This window comes from Lepisosteus platostomus, chromosome 13 (genome assembly GCF_059453375.1).
Source record: "Lepisosteus platostomus isolate fLepPlt1 chromosome 13, fLepPlt1.hap1, whole genome shotgun sequence".
Lineage (NCBI taxonomy): Eukaryota > Metazoa > Chordata > Actinopteri > Semionotiformes > Lepisosteidae > Lepisosteus > Lepisosteus platostomus.
Genome location: NC_142623.1, coordinates 10,851,515 through 10,864,565, shown reverse-complemented (window position 1 = coordinate 10,864,565; position 13,051 = coordinate 10,851,515). Strand labels below are relative to the sequence as shown.

Here is a 13,051-nt window from a genome sequence, read left to right as displayed (position 1 = left end):
CCAGATGGCTCAGCTAGTAAAGGTTGAGCTCTGTGATCCCGGGTTCAAGCCTGGGTCATGTGACCATGACAGGAATTTCCCAAGTATTGGCACATCAAAATGTAGAGTAGAGCTTCCCCTGGCCTCCCGGGTACTTGCAAGCATATGGGACCAGTGAGGGACACACCTCTCCTCCAGTCAGCGCTCAATATCCGGAACAGGGCTGTGGCGTCAGGGCCATGTTACAAGACTAGTGGCTCGAAGATTGGTGGGTGAGAGGAGTCTGTAAACATTCCCCTATTCCCCCATGTGTGAATCACAGGGTTTGTGGCAGCAGGCCGACACGTGAATAATACACAGTAGGCTATTCCAAATATGGGCAGGTGTAACAAAATAAATTTAGGATTTTGTTCTAAATGTCTTTTCTGTGAAATAGTATAAACAAGTGAATAAAGAAATTCCCTTTTTATTGTCTGCGTACCAGTTATCTTCCTACACAGATCTCTTCATTCATTCTTGCTTTTGTTGCTCAAGTATTTTAACACAAGCTGTATTCAGTATTCCTTCTTCATTGTTGCAGGTCTTGGTTCTTTTGTTATCAGGCTCTAGTTTATTTCTTAAACTCAGCTTTTATGAAGCATTACAGTATGTATTATGTGCATTCCTAGTTAATATTTGGTTTGGACCTAAATAGCTACTGCTAAAAAATGCTCAGGAATTTGGTTAATGGATTAATGGAGTACTAATGTTTTAGTACTTCTTTTCAGGTGAATGGCTTTAAATGTCTTCTTTTTTATCACCCATCCTGCAGGGCAAAACTCGGAATGCCTCAGTTCTTGAGCGCTGAGGCCCAGAGTTTGCTGAGAGCCCTCTTCAAAAGGAACCCAGCCAACAGACTAGGTAACTTTTCCCGGTTAACCAATATCAAACCTCATCCTGTGAGAAGAATGTTTTACATTTCAGGTTAAAGAACTGGAGGCAAAGTAGCACCACGATAGTAGTTATTTCATTACGAGGGCTAAATTTGAAGTCATTTGAGCAACATGTGGAGTTAGATAATACAAGGTTCAGTCTTTACTTTTCTTCACCAGTACAGGTCACATAGGACTTTTATTAAAACTTAAGTGGGTCAAGCCATGCACAATTTCAAATCTTTGTTCCATCACACACAAGTGCATCACGCATTCTGTATAATGGTCTGTGGGACATATTAATAATAATCATTAATTGCTTACAGTTATATAGTGCTTTTCTGGACACTCCACTCAAAGTCATTTCATGAATTAATCTCATTAAATCATTGATTGCAGGCTCTGGACCTGATGGCGCAGAGGAGATTAAACGCCATGCTTTCTTCTCCACAATAGACTGGAATGTAAGCATCTGCTTTCATTTAATTTTAAATTTAATATTGCCAGTTACTTTTCTGATTTCATGTCCCCCAATTTACAATCTATTGTTAATTGACTTGGCTCAGTGTTGCCACCCCAACACACCCATGCTCAAGCCATGTGTCTCTCATGGCATGAGAACACCCCTTAAATCATCCTGTACCTTATTCCTGCTCTGGTACGAAATCAACATACTCTGGATTGCTGCAACCTGCTTTTCATAAAGGGTGGGTGGGTGGATACTGGGAGAGTTTAATACAAAACTATTTCAACTAATACAGTAAAGACATCCATTAGGGTTAGAAAGTACCATCAGGCCATGAATAACACCACAACTGCATCCTGCCTCTCTGCCCTAATTCCACTTGTCCGTTTAAAGTTGGCTGGCCTTAAGCACTGCTATCTCATGCTGCACCTCCGGAGGGAAGGTAATTTGCCAGATTGAATCAACTGCAGCTGTGAGTGTTGATGGCATTATGGGTGAAAGGTAGACGAATATCCACGTCCAAGCCCTGACCTGAGACTCAGAATCTCCAGTCTATACAACAGCAAAGTACAGCTGGCAGTTATGTCCTGACTCTAGGAGCTTGTCAAAGATTTCTACTGATTTCATGCCGTTGGTACCATGATGAGACACAGGCTTACACAGCAGACCAGTTTTGCCACATTTTTTTCCCCCCAGCGCTTTACATGAAAAGATGTGTCTAAACAAGGTGCCAAAGCTTGGAATCATATCTGTTAAGTTCAGAAATACAGCTGTGCGGTGGCTTTCTTCTCCGTCTTCTAGAAGCTTTTTCGACGAGAAATCAAGCCCCCGTTCAAGCCCGCTGTGGCAAGGCCGGACGACACTTTCTACTTTGACTCCGAGTTCACCTCGCGGACGCCCAAAGGTGAATGTTTGAATGTTTGAACACTGTGGGCAGGTCACACTGCAGGGGGAATCCTTATTTTTAAGCAAATTGACAAAGAGAGGTAAATTTGAAAATAAAATTAAATATGAAAATCTTCCACTTTGCCAATACAATTTGTATAAGATTCGGCTGCTGGTCAAAGCTGAAGTTGATCAAATTGCTCTGCATGCAGTTTTTTCTTCCTTGACATTGACGCCAATAGATGTACTTCTGTCATTGTTCTTCAGAAAAACTGGATGTAATTTCTGCACACAGAGAGAGGATTATATTAACTCCTGGGGTCCTAGAGCACCTAAAAATGTAGAATTGTAATGTATGATTTGTGAAGCACTTTCTGAAATCTGAACTGGTGATCTCGGACAGGAATTAGATGATTGTGGAGCTCTGTGAATGCAATAACTGAACAGGCCATGTGGTGTCATCAGCATTCTCTGTATTTTTCTTGAAGAAAAAAAGATACTTGAAGGAGACTATTTTGACTGGAAACCCAAAGTAGCAAAGTAATTTGGGTGGTGTTAAAGGAATACTTGTTTGCTAACCAGAATGTATAAACATTTAAAATCTCAGAAGTTATAAACTCTATTGCAAAGACAGCTACTCAGCTACTCAGATCACTTTTTTAACCTGTTCCTAAGACTTAATCTACGTAAAGTAGTAGGATACTTGTGCTAGAAAATCATGTCACCTTCCATCAGCTTATTTCCTCATCCTAAACTAACACTGGGTAGCACTTAATTGATATTATGGGACAGTAGTAAACATTTGTGTGTGTTCACATTGCATGGGAAAAATGTCTTTTTTGACTACTGTGGGTCTACCAGTGTCTGTTGTGGGTCATTTTAATAACTGAAAGTCATTAAAATGTTATTGTTACTGGTATTGGTGCGGACAGAGTGAGAATGTGAGTTAAACACCTAGAAGTGAAGCCCAGCCAGGCCAGGGTTCAAAATTCACCTCTGTTGACCCTGCAGATTCCCCGGGGGTCCCGCCCAGCGCCGGCGCACACCAGCTCTTTCGAGGTTTCAGCTTCGTTGCCACGGGGATGCTGGAGGAAGAAGGGAAAGAGGAACCAGTCCATCTGACCTCACACCCCGTAGTGCAGGTCTGCTGTCTTTCAGGGACTTCAGTCTCACACCCCATTCAAACAAGGCACAACCTATAGGTTGGGAAGAAATCATTAGAGCAGCTCTCATATGTAAATTGTGTACAGATTAAAAGGCCCAGCCAATTTTAAGACTCATCAACCATTCACTACTTCATGTAAGGCTTAATGGTTTCCATGGTCATGCCAGCTCTTTTCAACCTTTTGTGCCTGGAGAATCTTTGAGAAAGTCCTGTCAATAAAGATCCCAGTTTAGGCATATACTCAGACTGACATCTGTAATTATTATAGACAATGCAGTTATTAATTGTTAACCTTTCAAAGCAGAACAGCAGGAACATGCAGTATCAAGTACAATAGCTGTGTAAGAGCATTGATTTCACACAGTACAAGGCTCATAGTGAAAAGTGTCCCTTTGTTTTTAAAACTTTTAAAACTTTAAAAACTTTTAAAACCCTTTGTGTAGTCCTAGGAAACACCTGGAAAATAGTACACCTTGGTCAGGTTTTGAAGTCGGAATATGCTGCTGAGATTTTTTATTTAGTTTGTATCTAATTCAGGCCTGAGTTTGAGTATAAGAAATAAAAATCTTCAGGAATGCTTTTCAGTTAAATCGGGTTTTTTTCTTATGAATCACATTGAAGATGTTTTGGCATTCTAGCCTAAACGTGCATTAGAAAGGTACAAAAACGTAGAAATTAATAAGTATCCAGCTAAATCTCTGCATCAGGAATTATTGCTTGGGAAGGAATTGGTGGAAGAGACATTGCATGGTCCGCAGCTCATTTTGCAGCTAAAGAATATTGCTGGGAATCCTGTAGCTTCTCAAGTGCCATCGGAGCAGAGCGTTGCCACATTTAGCCAGAAGGTGGAGATACTGTACATGTCAATTTATAACAACAAACTGTTTCATGAAGTAAGTTCTTTCAGAAGAATTCAAGAACTGTTCACTGTTTCTTGAGGTGTTTCTTTCAACTTTAAATGCCCAACTTTAAAGTTGTGCATGGCCACGTCTGCTGTGAGAGAGCTCTGTGGTTTGTGATTTCGTTTAGCAGCTGCACGGGAAGAACACTCATTTCACAGACGGCTACGTTGTGAAGGAGGATATCGGAATGGGGTCCTACTCTGTGTGCAAGCGATGCGTTCACAAGGCCACGAACACAGAATACGCCGCCAAGGTAAGAGTGCTTTATCTTTATTAGCATTCTTTTTTTGCTCCAGGTGAGGGCGAGGATAGGGAGGATTCTTTTTCACCTCTGGCATAATTAGAAAAAGGCCTGAGTCAAAATGAAAAACATCTATTGTCAGAATTCCATAGATTTCCATAGATTGGAAAGAGAAGCATTTTATTGTTTCAGCAGGCTATATTTTGCTGGGAATAACACCCTAGACTTAAGCATATTGAAAGGTTTATAGAGTGTCTTGGTGACAGTGGATTTGGCTGGGATAACCTCCTGGCCAGAGGATAAGGAGGCTGGGACACCTCTCTAGAGTGAGGAGTGAGCAAGGGGCTGGAGGAAAGGATGCAGAAGACATATGCAAGAGAGACATGTAATACAGTATTCATAGTCTTTTTTATGGGAGGAAATGATGTCAGGAATGATTACAAATCACTGACAGCTGGGGTTGATTAAACTTGGTTGTTGCCATCCCTCTTGTTATAAACGTTATAAAAGAGCGTTTAACACACTTTTCAACACAAGAAAAATAATCATGTTTAACTGATTCAGGATAAAAAGGAGCCTTATGAAACAACACCACCCACAACAGGACTGTACATTTCATCACCAGGAAGAGTGAAGGTTCCATCAAGTGATGTTCCAGCATCTCTGATTGGATAATGAACATTTATTCTCCACCTTGAATTTACTTTCAGGTGATTGATAAGAGTAGGACGGACCCTTCAGAGGAAATTGAGATCCTCCTGAGATACGGGCAGCACCCCAACATCATCACCCTGAAGGATGTGAGTGGACATCTCACACTGGTTGAACTGAGGATTGACTTGATTCTTGAGTGCTTGCTGTGCACTTTTAAAAACTCTGGTGGAAGGAAAAATGTTATTACTAGCAGGCCAGCAGAGGGCACTGAACAGCTTGGCCAGTTCACAGGCACTAAAAAACCTTACACAACTGTAAAAGTATTACACATGATTTTAGAATACTAATGCCTTTAAACACTGCTTTTTTCTGCTGTATACATTTCACTATAGCGTGACCAATGTGAACCTTTCTAAATCAAAGGTAAATGATGTGCAAGGTTTACTGTTTGAAATCACTTTGGTGTGAAACCTCTACTTTCAAAACCATACTTGGGATCTTGTCATTGAAAAGTAGATACCGCCAAGTTACGGTACATCATTACTGACAGCAAAATGAAGAAACTTACTGAAAAGATGTTTCAGCAGAGATTAAGAAAGAAGAGGTGGCTAACCATGGGGAAGTGTTCTGAAGCAGCACAACTAACAAAAGTTTAGAAACTTTTGGCCAGACATGGCTGGAAAAGAGGGCTCGTGCCCGAGGCCAGAGTGCCGGTGGGGCGTCTTCACTGAGGCGGTGTGCTGTTGGCGACAGGTGTACGACAATGGGAAGTACGTGTACCTGGTGACAGAGCTGATGAGGGGCGGGGAACTGCTGGACAGGATCCTGAAACAGAAGTGCTTCTCTGAGCGCGAGGCCAGCGCCGTCCTCTACACCATCACCAAGACAGTGGAGTACCTGCACTCACAGGGGGTAAGTAAGATGTAAGACCTGCACTCACAGGGGGTAAGTTGGAGGACCTATAGCTCTATGGAGAGGATGAGCCCTTCATGGAGCACAACAGCCTCTTGCAGCCAGTGTCTCAGGGGAATACAGTAAAGTGAAAAATTAAGAAAAAGGCCTTTCATCCTTCTCCCTCCTGGTCTGCACTTGTCTTTAGTTTTTGTCTCAGTACAGAGTTGTATCCTCCAAGTTAACCTTTAACCTGTCTGTGGAAGCCACTAAGCAGCCAAGATGCAGGTGTGAGATGGTTGTCTCAGGACTGCCTTCTGAGTTAAAGTGTCCCACAATCCTCGATCTACAGGTAGTCCACAGAGACCTGAAGCCCAGCAATATCCTGTATGTGGATGAGTCGGGGAACCCAGAGTCCCTGAGGATCTGTGACTTTGGATTCGCCAAGCAGCTGAGGGCGGAGAATGGGCTACTGATGACCCCATGCTACACCGCCAACTTCGTCGCCCCTGAGGTCAGTGTCCCTGGGCCACACACCTCAAGCTGCAAGACATCATGCTGCAAGTTGGCAGGCTGTGTTCTGAATGGTTAATTGAAAAAATTGCACCTTTTTTGTTCAAAACACTCAGTAAGCTGTACGTGCAAACACTAAATACAAGTAAATACAAAAACAGTAAATACAATAATTCAGCTACTAAACAACTGAAACAACAAAGAACAAGGGTCAGAAAGTACTGAGGTTACACTTAGAAGAAACACCAACACCAGAAGGAAGCCTACAGTAAGCAAACCTAAAACAGTGCAATATAATGTACAAAAACATTGGAATGAATAATAGAATATTAACGTATGGTCTAAATACAGTAAATAGGTCTGGAGCAGGTGACGAAAAATTGGTGCAGGTGAACTCACCTATTCTCTTGGTGCTGCCAGGTGAAGAGGGGATGAGGAGGAGTAAAAGTTAAGTTGTGTTTGTAATTGCCTGAAGCTGACGTTCACAACAGAAGGAGGTGTGGTCCTGTTTTCAGATCATGGCTTGTTAACTGTAGAGAGTGTGAACAAGAGGCTGTAAACTGTAGAGAGTGAACAAGTAGAAGCCAGAGCCATTGAAACCTGTTGTCTTCTCACACACGTTCAGCCGCAGGGCTTTTCCAGTTTTCTATCCAGATGAGCTTGCAATTACTCAGTCAGAACTAATAATTTGTTTAATTTGATTACACAGTGGCTCAGCAGTGAGCAGTGTTGGGCCCTGGGTTCAGTTCTGGTCTGAGGGCTCCATCTGTACGGTTCTCCCTGAGCCTGCATCAATTTTCTCCCACTTCCCAAGGACAGTGGCTAGTCTGATTGCCTGTTCGAAATTGCCCCTGTGAAGTCCTGAGGTGTGTCATTCAGGGCAGCAGCAGTTTTCTCATTAGTCTTTCTCAGTCCTGCCATGTGTTTTCGGCAATTCTTATAACGAGCGGATGGATAAATCACCCATTTCTTATTTTTTAAGATGATGGGGGAGGGCAGGGGGTTTTAAAATGCTGTGCAACAATTTCAATTAAGAATAAAATGTGGAGAGAGTGGAGCCTGCAAGGTCTTGTAAACCCGGCTGCAATAGTACAGCATAGTCTTGTGCTGTCAAGACCAGCCCGGCTTTCTCAGTACTAAATGAAAGTTTGGTATAAATAAAACCTGCTTCTTCTGTACGTTTTGTTTTTCTTCAATTGCTCAGGTCCTGAAACGCCAGGGCTACGATGAGGGGTGTGACATTTGGAGCCTGGGAGTACTGCTGTACACAATGCTGGCTGGGTGAGTGGAATCCACAGTGCGTTAGTTTCGAGGCCTCTGGCCAGGATTCTGAAAGCCGTGCTGGACTGGCAGCCCTTGTGAGTCGATAATTCAATAATAAGAGCCTTTCAGCCTCACAGCGCTGGAGCCCCAAGTGTAATTTCTGGGGTGCTATCTGCAAAGGACCCTGGGAATCAGACTACACATGTGTTATGTAAGAACACTGTATGACATGAATTTTGCTTTGGAGATAATCACAGTTTTCAGAACAGAAAGCGCCATATACAGTAGGCTGTGATAACTGTGATCGCAGTAGAACATAGATGAAGTGATACGTGTTCTTAGTTATACTGTATGTGCACTATCTTAATGATGTCCAGGAGTCTTGTTTGTGTATGGTGTACAGTATGTAAAATGTTTTTACAGCATCATGTACACCAGAGTAAATTCCTTGAAATGTACTTGGTGAATAAAGATGGTTCTAATTCGGTTCTGCTCTTCCAGGCTCTAGTTCTGTAATAGGAAAATTGTTCTTCTTTGTACTGTAGTTGCTTTATGAGGTCGAATGGTGGGTGCTGTGAACCAGCTGACCTTGACACCCCTCTCTCTCCAGGTGTACCCCTTTTGCGAACGGTCCCGATGACACCCCCAGTGAGATCCTGTCACGTATCGGGAGTGGGCGCTTCAACCTCAAAGGGGGAAACTGGGATACCATCTCAGATGCTGCCAAGGTGAGCCTTCAGAAGCTCTCATGGGATTTTCATCTGACTTTATTTTTAACTGATGGGTTTTGCATACAGTAGACTGTGGCTATAAGCCTCATAAGCTTTTATTAGTTCTAATTGTGAATTGGGGCTGAGAGACTGAATTAAGAGTGGGTTAAGAATGGAAAACATAAAGGTCACAGATGATACCGGAATATCTTTCTGCCAATTGTTGAATCAGCATCAACACCTTGTTTGTTCAAAATGTTTCCAAGAGTTTTAATACAAATGTTTTGCTGAGAAGACAGCCCTAATTCTCCACATTGGTGCTCTGTCTTGGCAGATACCTCAGCCAAATAGCTACTGTATGTATCACGAAAGGCCACAGTTCTTTTGCGTAAAGACAAGAATGCATTAAAATGTAGAATGTTTAATGTATTGTTCCTCTCAGGCGCAGTGGTGTTTGTTTCTTTGTTGAGCCTGAAGTAGACTATGGGAGTTTTAACCAAATGTTCATGTATAAGAATGGCAGAGTCCCTAGTAAGCTGCCTTCAAGCCAGTTCCAGATAAATTAATTGTAATGATCAGATAATAATAACAAAGAGCTGCACAGTGATTCTTGTCTATCTGGGACCTCCTTAGGACCTGGTGTCCAAAATGCTGCATATAGACCCTCACCAACGCCTGACAGCCAAGCAGGTCCTGAAGCATTCCTGGATAGTCCACCGTGATAAGTTGCCTCAGAGCCAGCTACAGCACCAGGATGCCCAGCTAGTCAAGGTACCTTCTTCCCAGGATTTGCAGCTTCCACAGGACAGTGTCTGCAGAAACACCTTAAAATCTGGAAAAATAACCTTTGCAGGGTTTAAATTTAGCTGAGTGCCTTTCAGCATTTGCTGTTGTTCTCAATGCTTTTATTTACCAAAAGAAACATGTGAATTACTGTGATTTTTACACCATTTATTTTTTGTATAGGTTACAGAGGGATTAAGACTGATTACATCATGCTAATTTTAAGGTTCTTGCATGTTTTTGAGAACTGTTGTATATCATTGCTAGTTTATCAGTAAACCCCCCAAAATCGGGGGTAGCCAGTGTTGGAAGTGGACGTCTTAAGGATCACCCTTAAATCATCTTTTTTTAAAACACTATGGACCAGAGTGGACCACTCTTGCAATTTTCTATACTCCTGGATTCCTGTCCTCTGACTTTGAGGGGTAATTAAAGGTCATGTGTTCTGTATCAGAATAGCAAGGTCTGAATAAGAAATCAGGGGGTTAGAGGCAGGAGACAGTGATATAATTTGGCCTATGCGGGTGACCATTTCATTAACTGAACATCCTGTCCAGACACAAACTACAGGATCTTAAGTTTCCTGACCCAGCTGAAATTTTAGAAGTTCCTGAAAAATGTCGTTTCAACACTTGTAATGTTCAGCTGATTAACTGAGCCCTGTGTTGCATTGTGCTTTGCCTCACAGGGCGCAATGGCAGCAACATACTCGGCGCTCAAGAGCTCCAAACCCACACCACAGCTCAAGCCAATCGAGGCCTCCATTCTGGCTCAGAGGAGAGTGAAGAAACTTCCTTCCACCTCCCTGTAGGGCATGGCGCAAGCCAGGTCGCTATGGATACGGCGCCATGGGCAATGACCTTCCAGCAGCTGATGCATGATGGACTCTTGTCATTTTATTGGGCTTTGTCAGTGGCAGAATAGGGGTTGCAGCGTGGTTGTATTTATCTGTAAAGGACGGTGTGTCTCCGTAGCATGCCTCAGTTGGCCAAGCGGTGTGTTGACCACATGAACATCTGCTTATTCTTCAGGGTTGCTTTTTTTTAGAAACAAATTGCACATCAGTATTTCTTTCTTAAAAAAATAGCCAGCTCTACGTATTCATACGGTTGTGTTTGTATTTCCGTGTTCATTTTTGGTTGAGGATTACAGCTGGGGTTCTTGGATCTGAATAAAGAAAACCTATGTGAATGCACTTTACTGCAAGCATTTATAGAACCACATGAGGTCCACTAACGTGCACCAGATAACCACACAGACACTGTGCGTAGAAGCTACTGTATTGTGCCTGCGATCACTTTCAGATTCTGGTGGTAAAATATCCATATTTATACTTGGAGTTTTTCAGTGCATAAAGAGACAGAAACCAAGACTCAAAAGCATAAGGCATGTCTTACATTTTGTGTTGCGTCTTGTGTGCTACCCTGGGCTTTGTGCTTGGTAATGTGCTGGCATCTGTGGCTCAGAAATGGCATTCTTTCGAAAAACATTTGTAAGAGTGTTTTTGATGTACAGTTGTCCATGAGTCAGCTAATGGCATGTTTAGATACTATGTTCCTTTTTCTGGTTTTCTTGGACTGTGTTAATTTTGCCATTTTCCTTTCCTATTTTATAAAAAAAAAAGTCATGTGGAATTTTGGGCACAAGAGATTAAGCAACAGAAAGAAAAGTTTCAGGGGTAAAAATTGAATTTTTTTCCCAAATTCTCTGCTAAAATTGAAAAGGGGATAGGGAGTGACACTCTAAGATTGTACTACTCATTGAGAACTCCAGTAAACTGCTGGAGACCAGAATAATAAATAATCACATTTTAAAGATAATTTGGTCACAGATACAGATGGGGTTTTCTTTATGTTGACTGAATATTGCATATGCCACCTAAACTGTTATTCCTGGAGAATCTATTTAAATATTAAGTGGTCAGTCTTTCATAGTCAGTTTTCATACAAGAGTACAGGGGAACCAGGTGGTGAGATGCTCACTGTAGATCAGGGGTCCTCAATCTTGGCTGCTGGTTTTCTAGGCCTCTTTAAAGCTGCAGTACCTGAAGAGCTGGGAGAAGCTGTTCAACTGCTCTAATTAAAGAACTGACTGGGGACACCCCTGGTTAATCCAAACTTCTTAGGAAACCACACTTTGGCTTATACTTTTGCGGCAAAATGAGGGCAAATGAATACACCCTGCTTGTACAAATTGCACGGTGTAGGACCTATGTCCAGGTTCTGAATCTCAAATTAAAACAAATATGCAGAAAAATTCCAAAACAATGTAAGCACACTCCCGTACAGTCCGTTCAGGGTTCGGTCAAAAAAACAGGATTGTATTCTTCTCCTGGACAGACCTTTGCTGAGAAGTGTTCTGTTTATTGACCAGCAGGTGATCCACATTCCAATTAGAAGCCATCACAGTCTTTCTGCTTTAATAGATTCTAATAGGATCCTTAGTCATTGTGCAGGAAAGAGAATATCCCTCTTAATAAACCAAGAAATACTCAAAGCATAAGAACACAATATGAAAATTCACGGTCATAAATCTTCTGCATCATTGCGGTGTCACTTGCATTTTCTGTCTGTGTTTTTTTTTCTGCAGTTTTATATTTTTGCTGGGTGTATTTTTTGTTCAATACTAGATGCCTGTCAGCACACCTGGGAATGTCATTTAGCATAATGGGTTTCGCAATGTTTTTGCCCTCCAATCATGGCAATCGCAAAACCATTTCAGCAGATTGTTGGACATGTTTGTAAAAAAAAAATCTCTTCGGTTTTGTCAAGTTTTATATATTTGGATAAAATGTGACTGTAGAAGGTTCTCGCCGTACTAATGTTCTTGTGTGATTGCCTGTGTTCTCTGCGGTTTCCCCTGTTCTCTCAGGGTGTGAGTGCCCAGGGCTCCAGACGGTACTTACCTTGTCTCTCTGTGGTGACTCAGGGGTTTATCATGTTGAGATGCCTTTGTATTAAAACTTATCTCTCTTCGACCTGTTTCCTCTGCTCTGTTTCCTACAACTCATCTGTCTCCTTTGTTTTTCTTTAAACAGGGATCACTGCTCTTGCTATATCCATTTGATCGTATTTGAAATATTATGAGTTAACTTAGGCTGTGGGACACTTTAGTCATCACAGAAGTGTATAAAAATGGCTTGTATGTTACTGTCTCGCGCAAACAGCTTTCTTAGAGTATGGGTAGAACCCTGTTTCAGGTCTGGGCCATATGGCAAATCAGAAGTGTCCTTCCAGACCTGCGTGTCCTTTGCTTGACAAAAAGTGCCTAGATCTATATCTTGATCATTTACAGTCAAAGACCTTTTTTTTTTAAAAGGTAATCCTGCAAAGTCTCTCAAACTATCAAATAAATGGCTTTTTTCTTGTACTCTCACAGTTCAAAGTATGAGCGAACAGTGAAAATGTTACAAGGGTTATATTGGGGGGGGGGGCACTGAGGAGAATGGATGTGCTTTTTAATCTCTAAATTAAAGGGATTAAACCACTGAAGACAACGGCAAGATGGTGATACTAGCAGTGGTATTAAAAACAACATTGATGATAATAATATACAAAAAAGCATTCGCTTCCGAGATCGGGTGTGCTCAAGATGGTCTGGCCATAAGCGAGAGCGGAGATCCCTTCCATCCTTCTGAGACTGTTAGCTCTTTCCATTTCCCCTCCTTGTGTCTCTCTGCACTGCCTCC

General features: G+C 42.0%; 1 protein-coding gene across 6 annotated transcripts in view; it reads left to right on the top strand.

Annotated features, from left to right (window-relative positions):
* Positions 1–12,338, top strand: part of rps6ka1 (ribosomal protein S6 kinase a, polypeptide 1) — a 90,132-nt gene extending 77,794 nt beyond the window's left edge. For 3 of the 6 annotated variants that reach the window (XM_088603097.1, XM_088603094.1, XM_088603099.1), the window contains 12 exons: positions 791–879; positions 1,290–1,354; positions 2,158–2,260; positions 3,253–3,383; positions 4,436–4,561; positions 5,260–5,349; positions 5,957–6,115; positions 6,447–6,608; positions 7,812–7,888; positions 8,481–8,598; positions 9,214–9,351; positions 10,052–12,338. In XM_088603097.1, coding sequence (XP_088459223.1) covers positions 791–879; positions 1,290–1,354; positions 2,158–2,260; positions 3,253–3,383; positions 4,436–4,561; positions 5,260–5,349; positions 5,957–6,115; positions 6,447–6,608; positions 7,812–7,888; positions 8,481–8,598; positions 9,214–9,351; positions 10,052–10,174 — 1,381 coding nt within the window. In that variant the 3' untranslated portion in view covers positions 10,175–12,338. The remainder of the gene's footprint in view (positions 1–790; positions 880–1,289; positions 1,355–2,157; positions 2,261–3,252; positions 3,384–4,435; positions 4,562–5,259; positions 5,350–5,956; positions 6,116–6,446; positions 6,609–7,811; positions 7,889–8,480; positions 8,599–9,213; positions 9,352–10,051) is intronic. The other 3 variants (XM_088603096.1, XM_088603100.1, XM_088603095.1) reach the window with 2 other exon arrangements.
* Positions 12,339–13,051: the final 713 nt, after the last annotated feature.